At 43.3% G+C, this 20,650-nt stretch overlaps 1 protein-coding gene across 1 annotated transcript; it reads right to left on the bottom strand.

Annotated features, from left to right (window-relative positions):
* Positions 1-1,598: 1,598 nt before the first annotated feature.
* TRPV2 (transient receptor potential cation channel, subfamily V, member 2) lies at positions 1,599-11,451 on the bottom strand. Its single transcript, XM_009703672.1, has 15 exons — positions 11,213-11,451; positions 10,421-10,554; positions 9,943-10,095; positions 9,103-9,243; positions 8,333-8,631; positions 7,710-7,886; positions 7,115-7,273; positions 6,886-6,981; positions 6,285-6,355; positions 5,420-5,585; positions 4,597-4,663; positions 4,202-4,509; positions 3,685-3,803; positions 2,779-2,873; positions 1,599-2,033 (listed from the first exon to the last, which is right to left on the bottom strand). Exons 1-15 carry the CDS (start codon positions 11,449-11,451, stop codon positions 1,903-1,905), a joined length of 2,355 nt encoding a protein of 784 aa, XP_009701974.1. The 3' UTR covers positions 1,599-1,902.
* Between the last annotated feature and the right edge of the window lie 9,199 nt (positions 11,452-20,650).

The raw sequence follows: 20,650 nt of genomic DNA on the forward strand, positions 1-20,650 counted from the left end.
GATTTAAAGAGAAGCAAGTTCAAGGAATGACTGAAGAAGCAGGTTATCTTGAAAGCAAGCTGTCATAGCCCACAGCTATCAAAAACACTACCAGTAAGCAAGATTTCTCTTTTGTTGTTTATTAAGACTCCAGGCAGGGATGGCAGATGTGATTCTGCATTTCGTGAGAATCTCAAAGTGTCCCTACCACAGCAAAGCACTAAGCACAGCAATAGATTACCATATGCCAGATGATCCTTTTGTGCAATATGAGCACCTTGCCAAATCTTGGGTACACTTAGGACAAAGCCATAGATGGAAAAAGCAGCTGAAGGCTTCACAAAGCAAGAAAACAGCAGAAGCCGGAGTGAGAAAAGTTAGTTACAATTCAGAAACCCAATGCAGTGAGGCTGCAGAGGGAATTGCCCAGCACAGGGGAAGAACCCATTTGAAGTGACAGGGAGTAATTTTTAAAAGGAATGATTTTGCTGCCAGTCATGTGCATGAGTAAGCAACAGGATTAAGACAATTGTTTTCAAAAGACAAACGGCCTAGCTTCGCTTACTCAGGATAGAAATGAGAGATAGGAGATCTTGAGTTGCATAGTTTATCTTACTGAAGGAAAGATGCTGCCAACAGTTATAGTCTGTAACTTTTTCGGGTTATCACTAGTCATTCCCTGTATGAAAGATGCATCCAATGCAACATCACCTGTTACATTTTCAGGTGTTGCTGCATAAACTGACAAGAGGTCATGAAAAGCAAGAGTTAACTCGCATGGCAGTGAGGGCAGCACAGTGCTGGGCGAAATGGAATCAGGAATTTGACAAGGCCTTATAGTCCACACTGATCATGTCTCTTCCTTTTTACAAGAGGCTGAAGCTCTGAAAATATATCCAAGGTTGAACATTTTCAATTAAGTAAACTTGCTATATTGACAGTTTACAGAAATACTACACACTATTATTTTTAAATATAGGCTGAAAGTGACACAGCTCATTTTTCTCTTTTCCACAGAGTTTAAAGTACGCTTCCCACCCTGCCTGAGGCAGGGTGCACATTATGGAAAACAATGAGGCCCTTGTAATCATTTACAGCAAGACAGGATGCCCACTAATACTGACAGGAAACGTTAACCACACGATGCATTTTGGCCCATCTGTTTCTCAGAAGCCACATGCAGGATTCTGCTGCTGTTTTCTACAGAGACAAAGCAACCTGTGAAAAACAGATGTTTCAGAAATTCACCATGTGAAGTTACAGGTCCAGGAAATCCAACATCACTTTTGTAACTTTAAACAAATATGGACATCGTGTAAATGGTTTCATTATAATACTGTAAAACAGGAATTGTGATGTGGGCTAAACACCAAGCACTGCAGGTACCAACACAAAGACTCAGTATGGCTCTTGGTGTCTGAAGACTGAGTATTTGTCCATTCATGTCTCACACCGACAGTGTTTTGCACAAAAGCCAACTCTATCCTTAGCAACTTCTTATGACCCTACAACACTTTATTCCAAAGCACTTCAGTGCAGACTCTTGTGACAAAAGAATAACAGTCGATCCATTCTTAGATAGAGAAACAAAGGATGGAGTGACCTATGGCAAACAGCATTATTTCTATACAGCTCAGAAAGCACTGCCTTCCCAAAGGCCACTCCCCACTACCATTATGATCCTGCTCTCACTCTTATACCTTTAGACACAGTAATAAGAAAATATCAGGCAAAGAGAGTAAAAATAGTTTCTTCTGAGGAAGTTAATGATTAAAGTGCATGAAAATATTTAAAGCCACAGGCTGAACCACAGTCTTTGATGAAATGCACTTTAATACTGATAATGCCTTCAATTCTTCCAGCCGCTGTAGGAAGAATTACTCCTTTGAAGATGGAAGCAAGGTTGCAATTCAGAAAAACCTGCTAAAGATTTTTGGTTTGTCCCTCTAGAGGCATCATCTCAGTTGCTGATAGCTGGGGCTGCAATAGTGACTGCTCCTCTGAAACAGCTGATCTCAGTTGTTTCTGTGGCATCCGTTTCCATGATCTTGTCTCTACAGCAGGAGACAAAAACAGCAGCCCTTTGTCAGACTGACAAAGGGATCCAGTTTTTAGAAAGGCGCAGGTTTAGGGAAAACCCAACGTACACCAGATAGTATTTTATTACTGCAGCCTCCCCAATCCTAGAAAACTGGCATCTAGGAAGAGCCTATGCTGGAAGAGTAGGAGGCAGTGTTTAAATTCGGTGGAGCTTCTGCCCAAGCTCTGCCAGGCTGAACAAAATATTTCTAGAGAAAGTAACAGCTCTGCATTTTCCACACAGAGTTGCTTCACAGGTGTAACAAGGGAAGCAAACAATTATCTTAGGCAGAATTTGACAAAGTTGCCAGTGTTAATGCCTTGACTTGCGGTCTAAAAGTCCTGTGATTTTAACACTTGCAGTATGAGTGGGCCTAAATTTTGCCTTTCCTAGGAAAAGCACCATGCATTTGGGCTACTGAGTCAAAGGGAAGAGCAGCCCTTGCTTTTCTCAGCAGCGTTTCCTGTCCATTTCTACCAGAGGCAAGTAGGAATGGCATCTCTTTCATTCTCATTATTTGTTCCCAAACTCTGACCAGGTCCATATCTCAGCTCACAGGCGATGCTGCTACTATTGAGGGATGCTGTGTGGAAGCAATTTCATGAGCAAGCTGGCCTGCCTACAATTTATTTTACCAAAGACATAATAACATGCCAAGAGTAGTTGCTGAGCTGGAAGCTAAAAGGATACTGAAGACCTTTCTTCATGATTTAACTTACCTTCTGGATTTATTTCTGAATCACTGGTGTTTCCAGGGTCTTCCTTAAGAACTCCCACATCCTTTGCCCAATTTGTCCATTTAATTTCTTCTACTCTGAAGAGACAAAATACAACAGACACAGATGCATGGATCACAGCATTTCAATCCAGATCTCATTGTCCTGCTGCATCCTAACCCAGCTCATCCTGCCAACACAATCCTAATGGTTTGGCTGTAGCAACAACACTCTACAGAGCTTTTCTTTGAGTAAAGATCTTCCGTAGTCTAAGCTCTACGAGGTAAATATCTTCTCCCCCTGCATATTATGTGCTAGTCTACGTTGTTTTTTTTTAAAATACTCCAGGTCCTCCCAGGGTACATACTTAATACAAAGGAGGCTCCTAGGTTCCGCTTTCTATACACGCTCCATAACACCCTGGAGTTACAGAAGTGCTGCCTGCAGTTCGGTTCACTGGGTGGAGAAAGGTTCATCTGCTCCTCCAGCCCCTCTGTGGGAAGAAGCAAGCTGCCCCCTCCTGTTGCACCCAAATTGCGTGTTCCTGAGCGAAGGGGCCACCAGCCAGCATCCCTCCCACCACAGCCTGCTCTGGGCACAGCAATACTTGCAGCAGCAAAGCAAGCATCGTCACAGACACCCTGCCACCATAACCACTTGCACAGACAGGGGTTAAACAGGACATCTTTTGGTGACAGCATGTCTTGGTGACAATGTTGGCAGCTCAACTAGCTCTCAAGCTTCCAGCACTGCAATCACCAGCCAATTTGCATGTACCCAGGAACATGTGGTTGAGTCACTCTGAGTCAGTGCTCAAATTCCCTGTGGTGGTTCAGGGTTACCAGCTTATGAATCATGGGAACCTGTTACTAGGCTGGAGTGTAAGGGGTAATGGTACATCTGTCTTACCTGAAACACCACCTCTCGTCTTTCTTATTGAGGCCCACTGACACGAAGCAGCCAGATCTCCTCTTCCCACCTTGGCGCCACAGCCAGGCCTTCTCTATTTCTAGGATAGCAATAGCCCTCTGAAAGAAGTAGTCCATGTCAGAGAGAAAACAGGGCAAACAGAGCCCAGCCCCTCTTTCTGATTAAGTCCTCCCCAATCAGCAACTACTTTGACTTAGAAAATTGCTTTGGAACCCAATCCTAAAGTGCTCCTTAGCTTAACAGTACCAGTCAGTTACTTAGTCTCTGAAGTTACTTATGCATGTAGATCTGGACTGGCTGGTAGCACGCAAAGAGCAACAGTTTTAAATACATCTAAAAATGATGCTAGGATTTACCCCCGGAGTGGCAAATTTATGTAAAAAATAAGTTTATAGCTGAGGCTTAGGACAAAGACAGACACTGTCATCTCTGATGTTACGAGATGCAGGTAGGAGTTTGGGCCATGACACAACTGCTGAGCAGCACCATGCCTCACCTGCAGCTTCCAGATGCTTTTGCTATCACCAGAAACATCTGTGACGGTCTCGCTCATGAGCGCGATCAGCATGTTGAGCAAAAGAATATAAGTGAGAATCACAAAAAGAAGCAGCAGGAGCATGACGAAGTATCTGAATCTGGCATGTTCCTGGAAATCCAAGTCGCCCATCCCAATGGTGATCTTGAAGAGCTCCAGGGAGACGCTAAGCAGCCCGCCGTACATAGCATGGCTCCCAGCGCTCTCCAACTGAGCAAGAGACTTGTTCTGAGAGACCGAAGGAGCATCCCCCATCAGCGTAACCAGAGCTATGAGAAAAGCAGAATTTGAATCCTCCTCAGAAATATTTACTTCTTGCAGCCCAACCTACAACAATATGCTGAGTAAGTCCTTACCTGCAGCAAAGCCAAAGAGGAAGATCATATAGACCAAGAGGAAACGCAGCAGATCTCTCAGGATAGTCTGAAACGCAAATCAGGAGGAAGTGCTGGTCTTTAGCTCACATGAAATCACCAGGATGATCTCCTGTTCTCACACATCATAAACCAACCCCCAGTATGAATACTGAAAGCAAGTTGGAAAATGCTTTTGTCCAGTTTAAGAATCTACTAATACATGTTAAATTACATCCTCAGGTAACTAACATCATTGGTAGCTTAATCTGAGAGTACTACATGAACTTCTTTCTTGTTATATTTGCATGGATAGGTTCTTTGAAACAAATAAATACCAGGTCCATTCCCAGGTCCAGGTGTTTCCAAATTGTTTCAACACAAACATCTTTCTTTTCCATCTCCATTGGGTTTCACACAAGTGGTGATCAGAATTCTTCCCTGGCACCTCATTTCATCTCTGCTTTGTCTTGTCCTTCAAGTCCCAGACTCCTCTATGGACCTACAATCACTTCTCAGGCCAAGCATAACAGTTCCAGGGATTTCACACTGGTTTTGACTGCTAGTTTTGAGTTGTTTTACAACAAACAGGTAAGTGTCAGCTGCTGTCACTTGCTATATTCAAAGATAGCAAACTAGTGGTTTGCTGCAATTGTACTTCCTCGAAGACACTGATCTAAACTCCTTCTGCAATATCTTTACCTCCATAGTCAGTACATCAATTCCATTTACGGTTTTCATGGTCCTGACAGAAAAGTAATTGCAGGACTTCTATTAGTTCCTCACACCCAAAAGCTTTTCATACAAATTTTTTTTGAGTACTGACCTTCTGAATCATGACACTGTAGATCCCAGTGCGTTGAAAGCCTCGAGTGTAATATAGCATGTTCACCCATCCCAAAAGCAGGGAGAACACCATCACCGCCACGTAGTTTTCTGAACTTGCGCCATACAGGACTGCTGACAGCAGCAATGAGAAAGCCTGGATGAAGCTGGAGAGAAATAGAATGAGTGACACAATGACTCTACCTCAACAAAAAGGCCCATTTGCAGATCTGCTCTGTTTTGCAAGGAAAAGCAAACACATTTTATGAGGCTACACAGAGTATATAAAGTGGCAGTTAATCAGACACATAGTTTATATAAGCAAATCCTGTTATAACCAGACCCACAAATTGTTGCAGTTTTGTTATGAACTGGTATGGAAACTCTGAACTGCTTGATGTAACTCACACAACCAATATTAAATGGAAAAAAAATTGTAACACTTATGAACGCATGCACACATACATGCACACACATGCATCAATACCATTTTCTCCTCAGAAAACTGAGAAGTTCTTTTCCTTTCAACCAATTCTGAGCCACAGTGACAGTATGATTAAGAACTTGAGCTCTTTTTCTAAGGGATATGTTCTTAACTGTGGAATAAGTGAGGGTCTGACCTTCACTGTGTTCCGCTACAAATCCAAGGACAGACCCTACCCAGCAAAGTCCGTTACAACAAAGGGTTATGACAAGATGCAGCAGGTAGAAGCAAGCAGGGAAGGGACAGAAAGAGGAAACAGTAGCAGAGAATCAATCTTTCCTGCTCACCACCTCTCTAGTAATGTTAATGCAACTTAGCTGCATACAGCAGAGAACCAATTTCACCCATGCTTTCATTGTGCAAAAAAACTCAAGAGACATACATCAAGATCTCAATACAGCTGTCAGAACACATAGTCTTCAGGGACTGGCGTCTCCTCCGCAAGTACAGACTCTAATAGAGAAAAATCAATGGTAGCCATTCACCAAAAAATCAGGGCATGCTAGAGAGTGATTCCTGCTCAGCATAGCCTATTGCTTAGGGGAAAGGTTTGCTCCATTAGTTTGTCTTCATGCTTTCATTTTCAACATCCCAAATTTCAGCTAGTCATCTTTCCAAGATGAAAAAAAGGCCTTATTTATAAAGGGCAAGGATAAACAAGGGCTGAATCATGGCTCAGCCCAATGTCTTTATTAACAGACTGCATTAAATGCCAAGGATGCATTTTAGTACCATAAATCACAGAAGTCTGATAATTATTTGCTGTTGTGAACCTATTCTTCCTCTTGCCCAGCAACCTGCCTTGTGCCACCCCTGTCACTGCTAGATCACGCTGACACTGTAAGTGTCTCAGAGCAGGATTCCCGCCTGCCATCCACTCATGCACATCCTGATGTCAGGAGAACTGAATCTGTTGCCTCCTTGTCAGTGATAGTTTCCTTCCTTTCTTTCTTACAATGAAACTAGACAAGAGATCCCCATACCTGAGCAAAGATTAAATAAATGCCTCCTAGCAAGATAATGATCAGTCCAGAGACCCACAGGAAGCCTCCAGCCGTGAACTCCACTGGAAATGAAGGCTGCAAGATAAAAAGAAAAAAAACTCAAAACACTGAAGACAGGTAGAGGTAGCGATAGTAGTGATAGTAACTCTGAACCTTTTAAACTCAGCTCCATCCATTCAGGCCTTTCTAGATAAAAGATAGGACCTACCTTTACCCGTAGGGGTTGATAGTATGCAATGGCTGTAAAGATAATCATGAATGACAAATATGAGGCAAAACTGAAGTAGAATCTCTTGGAAGCAAACGTTTCCCATTTTTGCTGAAGCAGTTTGTTCAGTGGCTCCAAAATCACCATCTTGTACCGATTCTGTGGAAAAACAAACAATAAAAATGTACCGATGTGCCAATGGGAATGCAAATTCACCAGAGGATTGTCTTCTTCAGGGTTGGAGTTCAGTGGCTGCAACTAGGGTATCGCTAATGGTTTATTCAGTCAGGCCTTTCAGTATGAAAGAAATCAGCCATCCCATAAGAAGTTACTTCTGCTTGGCTTCAACAAGGGGCAGACCCAGGCTTAGGACAACCAAAGGATCAAAAATTTCTTTCATATTATAGATTCAGAGGCATACCAAGCAGACTATAAATAATAAAATATGCAAATATTTCCATCATGATCATTTTTCTGGAAAAGAAATGCATGTGAAACACCACATTAACTTGAAATGATTTGTATAATTATACAGCAACACTATAGAAAGGCAGAAAAAATGTCGTTGTCTTTGACTTTTCATAAAAGCACTCACCGGTGTATCACTGCTGTATGCCAGAATCTCCAGCACAGAGTTTTCCTCAAAGCTGTCTATAGAGGACAAGTCATAGAGAGACACGTGGATAGGTCCATAGGTCCATTCAGTGAACTTGCGTGACAGGTGCCTGTACACTGGGTCTTTGATCTCTCTTTGGATGATGTGCTTGAAGATCTGAAGAGAAACCAGGTGCACACCAGAAAAATGTGTATGTCATGAAGGTGTAGAATGACACAAGCATACCCAAATCACCTTCAAATACAGGACACCTGGCTTTCTGCATTACACACCTTGATATATCCAAACAGCAGACTATCTGGCTAAAAGCAGGCAATCTAACTATATCTTGTATCAGCAGTAGGACTGATTTTGGTCCAGACCAACCGTCTTGGCTGGGACAGAGAGCAGCAGCAGCCAGCTGAGACTCTGTAGGACACTAACTGGAGTGGCCTGGAGGAGGCCTCCTTCATCGTCTCCTGTGGTACGGCCACTGTCAGCAGTATTACTACAGGTTGGGTGCAAGATGTTGCCACATCAAACCCCACTGCTATGCTGAGGATGCATGCTATAGTCTTCCTTGTTTCTCAGCAACCCCAGGGATTCCTTCTAGTTGTCTTTACCTCCACTTTGCCTGTCTTGGCAGCAAGCTGCAGAGGATTTAATCCATCATAATTCACTATCTCCTCCAGTTTCCATGTTGGGTCAACCTTCGCACCTGCCTTCAAGATCTCAACGTATGTTGTGCTCACAAACTTGGTGTTCTCCTCAGTGTCGTCTGCAATCATCACCAGGGCATGGAGGACTGTGTTGCCCTGTGTATCCTGCTCCTGGAGCCTGGCTTTCTGGTGAGGATTGTTTAGAAGATATTCCACCACCTCAAGCTGGTTGGTACAAGCAGCCAAGGAAAGGGGAAGTTCACCTGAAGAGATTAGGGGAAGCAGAAAGAGGTGAAAAAGAATTAAAGAGAAAAAAAAAAGCAATTCCAGGAAAATATACTCAGCCTATAGTTTTACCATTGGAACACAGAACAAGTTCTTTCTGAGTGTCTCTAGATTCAGAAAGGGTTTTGCAGTAAACAATTACTCCTTATTTCTGGGGGGAGCTGAAACACTGTCCAAGATGTCTAATTTGCTTAAACTAACCAAGTATTTGTCTCTGTCTGAAGCCTCTCAGATGGAACTAAATACATAAAATCAAAGATAATGGCAAATGCTCATTGGACACCTCAGTCTGCAAAAGGATCCTGCCATTCGAGTAAGTCAAGGGCTTGATTATAGGACAGTAGAGATGGCAATCCATGCACAGAGGGGCAAACCCAACTGAGAATTAGTGGCATCGCATACAGTAAGGCAATAAAAAAAGCAAAGGAACATGTTCCATACTGACTCACCAAAATAAAAGTAAACTCCTTCTTTCTTCTTCTTGAAGAATTCACCATGGGCTCTGGCATGGACATCAGCTCCATTCTGTACTAGAAGTTTCACTAAATCTAGGCTCCTTTTCTCTATGGCAATATGGAGTGCTGTCTGGCCTAAGGAAACAGGCAAAACCTATCACTTGGTGCCACTATCAGAGGGAACAGGCAAAGGACTCTTCAGCAAAGCACTGTTTCAACAGGCGCTGTATGTTCTGCGTAGCAATCCCACAGCCTCCGTGCCAGGCAGCGGGTGGGTGGCAATTGATGACTTTCAACAGCGTTCATTGGAAAAGCACGTTGCAAACACTGAGTCAGAAGACAAGCCTCAAGACTATCAGAAATTCAACACAAGATCAGGCAATTACCTCTGCCTGGCATTAACATCCCAAGCAGCTATAAGAGAATAAAGACAACCATACATATACATGACTATGCTGCATGTCTGCTATTAAAAGAATAACCCAAGCAGCAGAACTCATTCTTTAATAGCTATATACTATTTCTTTTTCACTTTTAGATGTGCTTTTTAAGCTTTCCCAAGCAAATCCTCTCATATTCTTGGGTTATTAAACGTGTATAATTTCTCTTTTATAGACCAAAACCAAAGTTGCAGAAGTGCATAATTCAAGGCTGAAGAAGATGCAGTACCAGAATCAGAAATGAAAGGCAAATAGACTGTTACTGTAACTGCACCAGAACTCTGGAAGTGCAGTGCTACATAAGCTCCAGTTCCCCTCTTTTTCCCTGTATCTGCACATCTCACCTGTCTAATGGGGAAACTGCTCTGACACAGCATCAGAACAGAAACCTTACCTCTGTAGTAACAGTCAGAGCATGCCACATTGACAAGTGGCCTGGGATTCTGTGTCTTTTGGTCTATTTCCAGCAAAAGCGGGATTGTGTCATTCTTTCCATTTTTTAAGTTCAACAGGGCTTTCATTAAGCAGGTCTTCCCAGTCTTTGCATCTAGTAGAAAACAGAGCATTGAATGGGTTGTGCATGTACTTTGCATACATCTGTATTACTTGATTCAGAACTTAACTCTCACTGTAGGTCCAAATCAATAATTATTTTAAAGGTCTCTCTCAGTATTTTCAGTTTGCAGTAGAGGCAAAAGCCTTAGGATGTATATAATGGCATTCTCCATCCTCAGGTGGACATTAGGAAAATAAAAGAATGGACAGAGGGCTGGAGAAAGCAAAGAACCAGGAGCAGGTTTCCCTGCTTCCCTCCTACTTTAACAAGCACTGCCTCTGCTAACCCTGTTTATCAAGTACTGAGCAGAATCTACCTGTGTATTCAGAATTGGTGAGAAATTTGGAGGTCCTCCGTAAGTACTCAAGTAAACCATCCAGTGCCTCAGGGCTGCCCCTTGAGACTGCGCTGAAGAGCCTCTCTCTGTCAAAACGATTTGGGTCCTTTTGGCTACGGAAGAAATGCAAAGCATTAAGAAGTTCTGGAGAATCGAAGACAAGAGTGTGCATTAAGTTCTAGTGGGACGGTGTAAGAAAGGAGGGAGGCAGAAAAGTTTGTCAAAAAAACCTAAATATTTTATTTTTGAGTCAAGGGAAAAAGAGAGACAGTTATTTCCCAGAATTCTCTTAAGTGGCTGCTCTTTCCATCAGCTGGAGCTCTTCCCAGATCCAGTCTGATGTGCAACCCTGGAAGGCATCCAGAGCGCAAAGACAGAGAAGCTCAAGATAGCTGCAGGACCAGAATCAGTCCCATCACATGGGGTGAAGCACTCTGTGAGCTGGTTTACATCCCTTGCCGGCAAGAACAGTGCACTTGTATAGAGCTCCCTGCTACACTGCTCTCACACCCAACTTGGCTAATTTACTGTTAGTTCAGACGTACCCAAAATACACCACAAAACACACACCATACACATCCCTTCCAAGTGCAGAAGCAAAGGGCTAATACGTCCCCATTCTGCTTTTAATAACCTCCCACCAGATCCCTGCAATATTCCTACATTGCCACTTTTAGTCTAGACTTCGTAAAGTCTATAGACCCCTACTAGCAGGGATCAGTACAGATCAACAGGGATCGCACCCTTGACAAATACCCAACAGTCACTCACTTGCTGACAAGTCCTGGCCGATAGTTCAGATTAATCTTGACTTTAGGAGGAAAGTCACTGCTCTCCTTCTGATAAGGTGTCTCCAAGGGTTGTGGCTCTCCTTTCTTTCCACGTCCTGGTCTTTCTTCCTTTTTACTAGATGCAGGTTTATCTTCCTGGATACTGTCATCTGTTTCCAGCAGTCCTATGAACCTGTTCCTCTGACCTGGGCCCTGCTGCCCATTCGTGAAGTTATCCATTTCTAGCAGAGATGGTCTTGCAGATCACCAAAGACGTTTCCCACTGGGAGACTAAACCTGAAAGGGAGAGTGAGAATTAACACAATTTGTTCACAAACCTAGAATATGTTTGGTGCAGCACAGAGAAGAAAGCAATGTTTCCATGTCCAGCATTCCTACAGCTGACTATGGGTCCCTTGAGGGAGAGATTCAGTAAAACTCTGCACAGTAGGAGTATTCAAATAAAGGATCAAGGCCTTAAATAGGGTACCACTGGAGAAGTTCAAAAGCAGTTCATGAAATAGAGGCAACTTGTCTGCAGAACATCTGAACCCCCTTTGTGAGATGACCTCACCTGTTGGCATCCGCACAGGTTCCTTACATAAAAGGCAAAGAAAGTGGATCTTTAGGAGACTGTGATCGTTGTTCTTGTCTCAATGTAGCCAACACAGGCTAGTCACCAAGTTGCCAAAAAGATATGATTAACTATAGGCCTTCTTTGGAACAGAGTGGTAAGTTTGTTCATGTTCTCTATTGGTAAGCATTATGCTATTTCTACAGGGAAAACATATGCACAAATTATGTTCCCCTCATGCATTCTCACATTTCATCCTGGGGCAAAATGACTGGGATCTCCCCAGTGTTTGGAGTTCTTGGCTATCCATGTGAGCACAGGCTTTGAAATCCCAGCTCCACAGCACAGGCAAACACACACCCCAGCTGCCATGTGGACACTCCTAGCCCTCAGAGCCTGAACAGAGCACAGCTCTCCCAAGAGCAAAGCTGGATCCAGATCTGCTGTACAGAGAGCATCACTAGTCAGAGCACCCAGCCAGCCCACTTCTCTCACCTAGTATGTCCTGTACTCCTTTTTTGACTCTTTTGAGACATCTCTTCATATATATCTGGATACATCTCAGACCCATACCCAATGCAAGCGATCTGTAGTCAACGTATGGCTGCAGATTCACACACAGTTTGCAAGGCAGCAAGGAAACATCCATGATTACCAACCTGAAGCAGAGGGGTTTTTTTAACAACTCCGTCTTATTCACATGTACTCCCTCCAAATGGTTAACAGGTTTTCTCTGAAGAGAAATCTCCCTTGCTGGGACTACAGCCAGCCTCCATAGCCTGTACCAGCAAAGAGGTAAATCGACACAGCATAAGTATTCTGGCTTAGATTACGACATGGAGAAACATAGTTCTAGACAGAAAACAGCCACAGAACATCTTTATGCAGCTCACAGCAAAAAATCCAAGGGCTGATTTCAAAATGAACCATTATGATAATTCAGCCTTTCAGTTCAGTCTGCACTCTAATGACAAACACTCCTCTGCACACACAGGCATACACCCTAAAATCCCATTTCAGACTTACTTCCTCCCCCAAAACACTTACTGGTACATTTGCCAATCCTTTAGAGGGCTAGTTGCACTTCCATAATACTCTGCTTGTGTTTTTCTGTCTTCCTTTACCCCAAATCATTTCTCAGCTGCAGCTTCCATCTCTCCACAGCGCTCGAGAGTTATTTATTGTCAGTCTTGTACAGACCGACTGTCTGGTTTAAAAGCAAGAGCGAAATGGTCCTATAAAAAAGGACCCTATAATATATACATCCACTTTGTGCGTCCCTAGGAAATAGAGAGCACTCTTTATTTGCCAGCTCAACTTTCACTTCTCTACTTGAGAACTGAGTTGTTTCTTTCTGCGACTGAGTAGCGCAGCACAAAAAAGCCCTGTTGTCAAAAGAGGAAGAGCACAGCACTTACGCCAAGTTGCTGCAAGCTCCACCCAAGAACTGATCTGACAAGGAGTCCCAACAGATCCTTCAGAGGGTAAATAATCTCTCAGTAGGCACCAACTCAAATACCAACAAGCGTTAATAAGCATGAAAGCAGATCCCAAATTATTTACATCCATGAGTGAGAGTCGTCCTCTTCTGCAGAGAAGACCACGCTCATATTAGCAGTCTATTAATGGCACAACATTGAACTCCCAGCTGGTGGTGGTCCATGAGAGAATCCAAGCTGCCTGTGAGAAGGAATAACCACGGATTATTTTTTATTTACTCAACTGTATATCTTTTGGCAAAGCGAAGAAGGGCTTGCACAGGAAATGACTAGAGAGATTTCTCAGTAAGAGCGAGCCAATGAGTGCAGTGTTCTTATATGGGAAAGCTGGCTGGCTACCGCAAATTCTTAATGCTTAACCCCTGCCTGCACATATAGAGGCAATATCTCATGGCTTTCAACAACAGCCCGCTCAGATCTCAAGGGAGGCAGCTGATTCGACCCTGACAGTGCTAGAGCCCACGGTTTTGTTGTGAGGTTTGTCACAAGGCTCCCTCGGTTAGCCCCAGGATGAGAAAATATGCACCGAAACATCTGAGGTTAACTGTTTCTGTGGGAAACTGGTTCTCCTCACACAACTTCACAAACCGCAGTTACGAGGCAGCGCAAACTGTCCGAGACAACAAACTAGCCAGAATGTTACCCTACAAAGTACAGTGTCAGCTGCTCATCACAAGCACAGGAGACCGTGCACAGCAGCCCCAGCTCCAAAACACTTAGGCCACTGGCTACTTAATTTGCCACTAGTGCCCATTTCTTAATGGGTTGGTTCTCTAAAGGAGCGCAAGCCTGGGAGAGGCTACTTCTAGGAGCACGGACTAGCCATCCCTACAACCGACTGTCGTTGAGACCATGCACACACACTACTACCGCTTCACTTACCACTCACAAATCAGAACCCCTGGGAAAGAGAGGACATCAGCCCACAGCAAGTGTCTTAGTTTTTTCTTTCCCACTCCTAAGAGGACTGAAGCCGGAGGAGGCAGGGTGACCATTATTTCCCATAGCATCAGCGCAGGATGACATTCAGCACCCAGTCTCGACAGCCTTCCCCAGCACAATGTTGCTCTCATCTGTACTCTGTAGAGGACTGATGCTTTACAAAGCCATTTATGTGATCTAGAGCTCATCTAGAGAATCTTATTAACTAACAAAATGGTAAAGAGCTCTTCTAACCGACAGCTTGATAGCAGGGGCACATTCCATGAGAAATCTCAAAAGTTTAGTGGTTCAAAAACATCGAGAAAGGGTGTCACGTCATGACACACTGAACTCTGGCTGTGGCTTTCTTCTTCCAAATCTACCACGAGCCAAAAGAGAGCCTAAAGCAATCCTCATCTGACAGGACTGCAGGAATGTGGTCGTCACCCATAGAAACATTCCCAGATGGCTTCTACTTTGAGTCAGATGCAGGCTGTGAGACGACCTTCCTATAAATACACCCATTAAATGGCAGGATGCCTTTTCCTCTTTCATGGTTTTGCGTGAGATCACAAGCTTATTTCTCAGATTCCTGTGTTTCAAAATTAAGCTGATCCAGGAACAACACAAAGCTACTTATTCTTTCAGGCTTACTGATTTATTAGGGCCCGCAGAATAGCCTATAAAGAACAAACACATGCAAATAAATGCAAGACCAGATCTTATGTCTCCTATCCCTCATTCCAGCATTACACTGATTTAGTTCAGTTTGCTTTAGTTACGTTACACTTAATTTACTGTGACGTCAACAGACATAGATTCAAGCCCGGGAGTTTAGTTCAGGCTTACCAGTTTAAACCCTCTTGGGCTTTTCCCCCCAGCTTTCATGGGAGTCAGCCCACCATTCTAGCCAAGGAATGAAATCAGCCCACAAAAGTGCATCATAACAGAGTTCTTTCTGCACATCTGGTTTTAATAGCTTACAGAGAAGAAGGAGAATGTGCAGCTTGCTGGGAAAGGAACCACTGCCAGCGGAGAGGTCACCACAGCAAAACAGAAACGCGGAGCTGCTGGGGGAACACAGAAACACTGGTAGGTGCACACACACGTGCACATGCTTTTGCAGAGAGTACACTAGGGTAAACGCTGGCACTTCCATTTCAGAGAAGGGAAAAGCAAGGCAGAAAAAAAAATACAAGATCTACCCAAATGTGCACTTGCCAGTGACAGCGTTCCGAGGTCAGTAATGGGATTATGTCACTGCTATGCCCTAGCCAGCTGAGCTGGTTATGATGCTTAACAAGCATCTTGCCACCAAAATTTAGAATCCTGATAGCTGTTAGCACTCAGGAGGAAGCCATCCAAAGCAGCATGCAGGGAGAATAAAAGAAGCAATTTAGTTTCACCTATCTGCCAGCCTGAATTTTCAAAAGCAACATGTGATGTTCTTGCCTTCTGAGGTTTTTATTTGAGGGAAACAAGAAGGAATCTTGCAATTGCTCATTACTTATTTTACTGATGAAAATGTGTCTGATGGCACCAAGTTTCTCCTGACAGGGGAGACACATTCTGTGGAAACTAAATCCAGGAATAGGGAAGTCAAAATTTCACTTAGTAGTTAAGAGTTTAAGTCAAATCAATAATTTTCATTTAATATTATCAAATATATTCATAATTATATTATTCATTATATAATTATAGATGATCTTTGAAGAAGCACAGTAATTCATGACAGCAAAAGCAATGACCGGAACCTGCTTAAACAGAAGCAAGAGGAAGCATGAGGAAGATGGCGTTCTGAAAAGATGTAAACAAGCACATTTCCCAAAATATGTATTCTCTGTTCACCTAAGTGCCCATTTTTACCAAATACTGAAAACCATAATAGTCTTATGATTAATATCATGTCTTCTGTATGCTGTAAATAGAAGATCGAAGTTACTTACATGTGTCTGGAATTTTAATTACAGCATTGATCTGTAGCCACTCGAAGGAACAGCAGCTCGAAATCATCTTTACAGGAGGAGGGAAGCCTGTAACAACAGCATGCAAGGGTGGACCATTAAAATTCTCTCCAAAACAACAGGTAGGGCAGCGCTTCACTCAGACCTCACAAAAGCCACATGGTTAAGAAAAAACTGTTTCTTTTAAAGGTGTACTCTCACACTTGGGAAAATATCAAGTACTTTTGCAAGGCCACACTTCTTTTTTTTTGTGCAACTTATGTAAAACCCCCACTGAAGGGATGAATTATAGCAGCTTCATTTGTTACAGTTACACAGATGGACTCCTATACCTCTTGAGAGACCAGCCAGTGCCCAGTCTAAAAAACAAATATTCTTAAATATAATCCCTTGTCAGAAATTGTCCGATAGCCCTGGGGACTCAATTGATTTACATCACAGTCTTCCTGTAACTACTAGTCTTGTACCACAATATTCAAAGGCTCCTGTCTATACACTTCTCAGGCCTTTGAAGGAACCATCCACTTCTCTTATTCCTTAAATGGAAGTCTCTTTCTACTTGACGTATCCCTGTCTGTGAGATTACAGACTGCAGGAATTCTCCACTGACAATCAAAGGGCAGCAAACCACGAAATCCAGCGGTAACGGCACAACACCCCACTCCTGTGGAGAAACACTGACATCGAGTGGCCACCATGGACACCCCAATTCCTGACAACCGCCTCCACCAGAAAGTCTTCAGAAACAGCCAAAAAAAAGTTGCAAGCAAATACTCGTGAGAATTACAGCCATTCGCTTACTCTTTGTATCAAAACAGTTAACAGAAACTTGTCTAATTTAAAAACTCAAGTTCCAATAAGGCTGGTTTTTGATGATGCAGCAATGTTCCATAAATATAAAATTGTGCAGCCAAGGATTTTTGAACGCAGTTACTACGCAATGCCTTTGAACTGCAGACCAGACTGCAAAACTACTGAGGTATTCCAATGTTTATCTGCCTTAACCCTCACTTTCCCTATATGATTATGTTTTGGGGCCGTTGCTAACAGAGCAAACCAAACATATCCAAACCCCAGTATAACAGGGAGATCTCATTTGTCATCTTAAAACAGATAGAAGTATTTTTTTAAAAGCACAGAAGACAAAACCCCTAAAATGTTGGATTTTTTTTTCTCTAAAGAGAGAACAAGACAAGAAATTAACTGAAGTTGTAAGAAAAAAACCCAAAGGCCAGTCACAAAGCTCAGCTTGCAGCAGGATGTTATCAGAATCTGTTGTCAATATGGGAGCATTGGGATTACTCTATTTTAGTAGCATATAGGTTCTGGCTAAAGCCTATTAAATTCTTATTTTAGTTACAAATAGTTGGCTCTAAGCAGATTGAACTGAGGTACCACCACATCATAAGAAAAACAAATTTATCTTAACCACACCAATCATCCATATTGCCTGATACCTCTTTTGTCTTTTGTTCACTTTTACACTTCAGTGTAAACAATGCATGTTATGCAAATTCATATTTACATTTCCTTGTAATTTACATACATTTCCCTAATTCACATCATTTAAGCTAAATTGCAAAGATTTTTCTTTATTAATGAAGAAATCCCTTGCGGTCATCTCTTCCAGCTAGTGATTGCCATCCCTCCATCAGCTGAGGGATCAGAAGCCTCAGGTAGACAGCTCCTACAAGAGAAGCCAAAGTCCAGCCCGGGTGTCCCCGCGTCCTCGCAGCGACCATCCCAGAGTCCGGCTCTGCACATCACTCAGGCAGTGCTGCAACACTACAGCATCCGTGGATCTCACTCCTTGCACTCTGGCTTCAAGGATGTGCTCTTCTGTGCCATTTTTAATAAGCCAAACGCAGAGCTAATTAACTTTCAGCACAAGCCTCACCTAAGCAAGTCTTCTCACAGGGCTGGGGCAGACAGCACGCGGGCACACGCAGTTTCACGCCATCAGCCAAGGCTGCCCAAACTAGGCCTGAGCTGTTCCCCGCAATCACAAAAGGCCTGGAAGTCCCCCCCCTTTTCCCACTGCTTATTACCTCAGGTGCAACACCAGACCAAAGCAGGCTCCACACCTGGCCCCGCTTACGCACATCGATGAACAGGAACAGCAGCAGTACCAGCAGGGGCAATGGTTCAACACAGGTCTGGCTCAGGCTGAACGAGGCTGGAGCGAGCAAGCCCTGGGAAGGGGGTGCAGACCCACTCAAGACAGCCACACATCACCTCCCCGGGGTCCCTGTTCTTGCAGGGCAGGCCAAACCCCAAAGACAGCTCTGCACCCAACACTGCGTAGTGAGTCTGGGCACCACACCGTATTTGAGCAACACTTCTGCAATGGTTCAGTGACTGACCCTGGAGGGGGCTACCAGCCATTTACAGACTTGTATCTAAAACAAACCGTACCTGCAGCCTGCGTTATCTGACCAGTTAGCATCTCTAACTGTTACCATGCACCATAGCTTAATTATTAAACTTGAAAAAGGACATCTCGTAACAATACGCTGGAGAAGATAAAGCATTTAGTTTTATCATGGAGCTAATCAGGAGCAGAAAGAGGTAAGTAATACAAATTTATTCAGTGCCGTATCTCCTCTGGACTGTAAATTGCTCAGGGCATTTATACACTACTGAGCAGAGAGCCAGGCTGTTAGATACTCAGCCAGAAGTGAATCAGAAAATGGTTGGGGTTGGAAGTGACCTCCGGAGGCCATCTTGTCCAGCCCCCCTACTCAGCCAGGGCCGCCTAGGGCTGGGTGCCCTGAACCACGTCCAGATGGCTTTTGAGTATCTCCCATGATGGAGTCTCCCCAACCTCTCTGGGCAACCCGCCTAGGTGGCTGAACGGGAAAAAGTAACACGTGGCTAAACTGCAAAAAAAAAAAAGCCTAAAATCAAGGAAACGCAAAAGAAGCAATTGCAGGAAAACTCAAGGAATCTAAGGAAAGGATCTCTTACAGTAGAAGCAGCAATTGTTTACAGAACTTTAGATTTCTGCTAGATTTCTACCATACATAGCTGGAACAGCTACATACAGTAGACAGGTAAGTAAGCCCTGCTGCTGAAAAACTTACCATGGTTATAGCCATCAAAACCACATTGAACTTTGTTATATGTGCAGTTTTCTACAGAAACGGTACTGTTAACTTTTTGGCCATGATTGCATCCCTGCTAAGAATGCACTGCTAATACAAGTGCATTACTTACCACGCAGTAATGTTACATCAAAAGCTGAAATTCAAGAGGAACTTTCACACCAACACTACAGTGCACCAAAAAAAAAAGTCAACCAAGAGTGTGCATAATACCATCTAACTAGTAAAAAGTAAAGCGCACCAGCACAGAAATACTGCGCACACAGCATACGGATACCAAGACTCCCATCTCCAGTTAAGCAGCTGTCAAAATTCAACAGATGAAGACCCTCACAGCCACAATACTCACAACCTGGTTTTCTGTGAAAGGGCACATCCACCTTCGAACACCCACCACTACACAGTTGACTAAAGCACCCTAACCCCACCTCGTTAATAAAACAGAGACCACCCAGACTTTAGTGGGAACACCCTAGCTTTTGGCATTGTGTAAAAAATTTACTTAAGGAAGTTGTTACACTCATGTATGGCCATTCAGTATTTTAAGAGCTTTCAGCAGAGCCAAGGCATTAAGGCACCCTTCCCACCACACGGCCCCACACCAGCACCAATTCCTAAAGCAGTTAGTACTTCCCCAGATCATGTTCCACACAGTTCAGCCTACCACAAACACCCCACACCTACCCCTGTAAAATTTACTTTGAAGAAACCAACACTGGACAAGTTTTTCCACATAAACACAGAACCACTCCCATTTGCTTACAGAGCTGCCCCCCTGAGCATACTGAAGCTCAAGTCACCTCACAGCAGCTCAGGCAATGGAACTGCTCACACTCGCCTCTCAGCACTAGTAGTGTCAATTCAAATGCACCCAAATTTACAAGTTGAAGCAAAGCCCACCCCACTGTATTGGCAATTGTACCCCTTTACTCAGTTTGTGGTTTTCTGGGGTCTTTAACAAAATCTATTATCCTTCCTGGAAAGACAGTAATGTTAAACTGTAGGAAGAAAAAACAACATGGTATTAGTGCTTAAATTAAGACTTTAATCCAGATAAGTTTCATCCACAAGGTCCTCTTGTACATGCAAAGAGGCTTAAACTGCCATGGAAGAAAGCCAAAGTAAGCATGTCACTTAAATACACCAGTTTTACTAGCTTAAATTGAGACAGACTACAAGTTGTAATGTGCAACAGAAAACTTTATTAGCATTTCAACAGTTGTTCAGCAGTTACTCAAGCTTGCATTAACCTTGCATTTAACTTTTAATATTAAGACATTTAAGAACTACAGTGCAAACACAAGTGCTATTGGCAATCTTGTTGTCAAGCAAGATGCACAACTTAACAGCCACCCCTCAGGCGCAGGACAAGATGCA

The sequence above is a fragment of the Cariama cristata genome, unplaced genomic scaffold (genome assembly GCF_000690535.1).
Source record: "Cariama cristata isolate BGI_N322 unplaced genomic scaffold, ASM69053v1 scaffold34180, whole genome shotgun sequence".
NCBI classification, from domain to species: domain Eukaryota; kingdom Metazoa; phylum Chordata; class Aves; order Cariamiformes; family Cariamidae; genus Cariama; species Cariama cristata.

Bases quoted from the DNA above. Each gene is read 5' to 3' on its own strand.
- TRPV2 (XM_009703672.1), bottom strand. From the start codon at position 11,451: ATGGATAACTTCACGAATGGGCAGCAGGGCCCAGGTCAGAGGAACAGG. The intron at 9,244-9,942 runs GTAAGGTTTCTG...CTGTTTCCTTAG, and splicing joins CTCTGACTGTTACTACAGAG to GCCAGACAGCACTCCATATT. The intron at 4,510-4,596 runs GTAAGGACTTAC...CTTTTCTCATAG, and splicing joins CCTCTTTGGCTTTGCTGCAG to CTCTGGTTACGCTGATGGGG.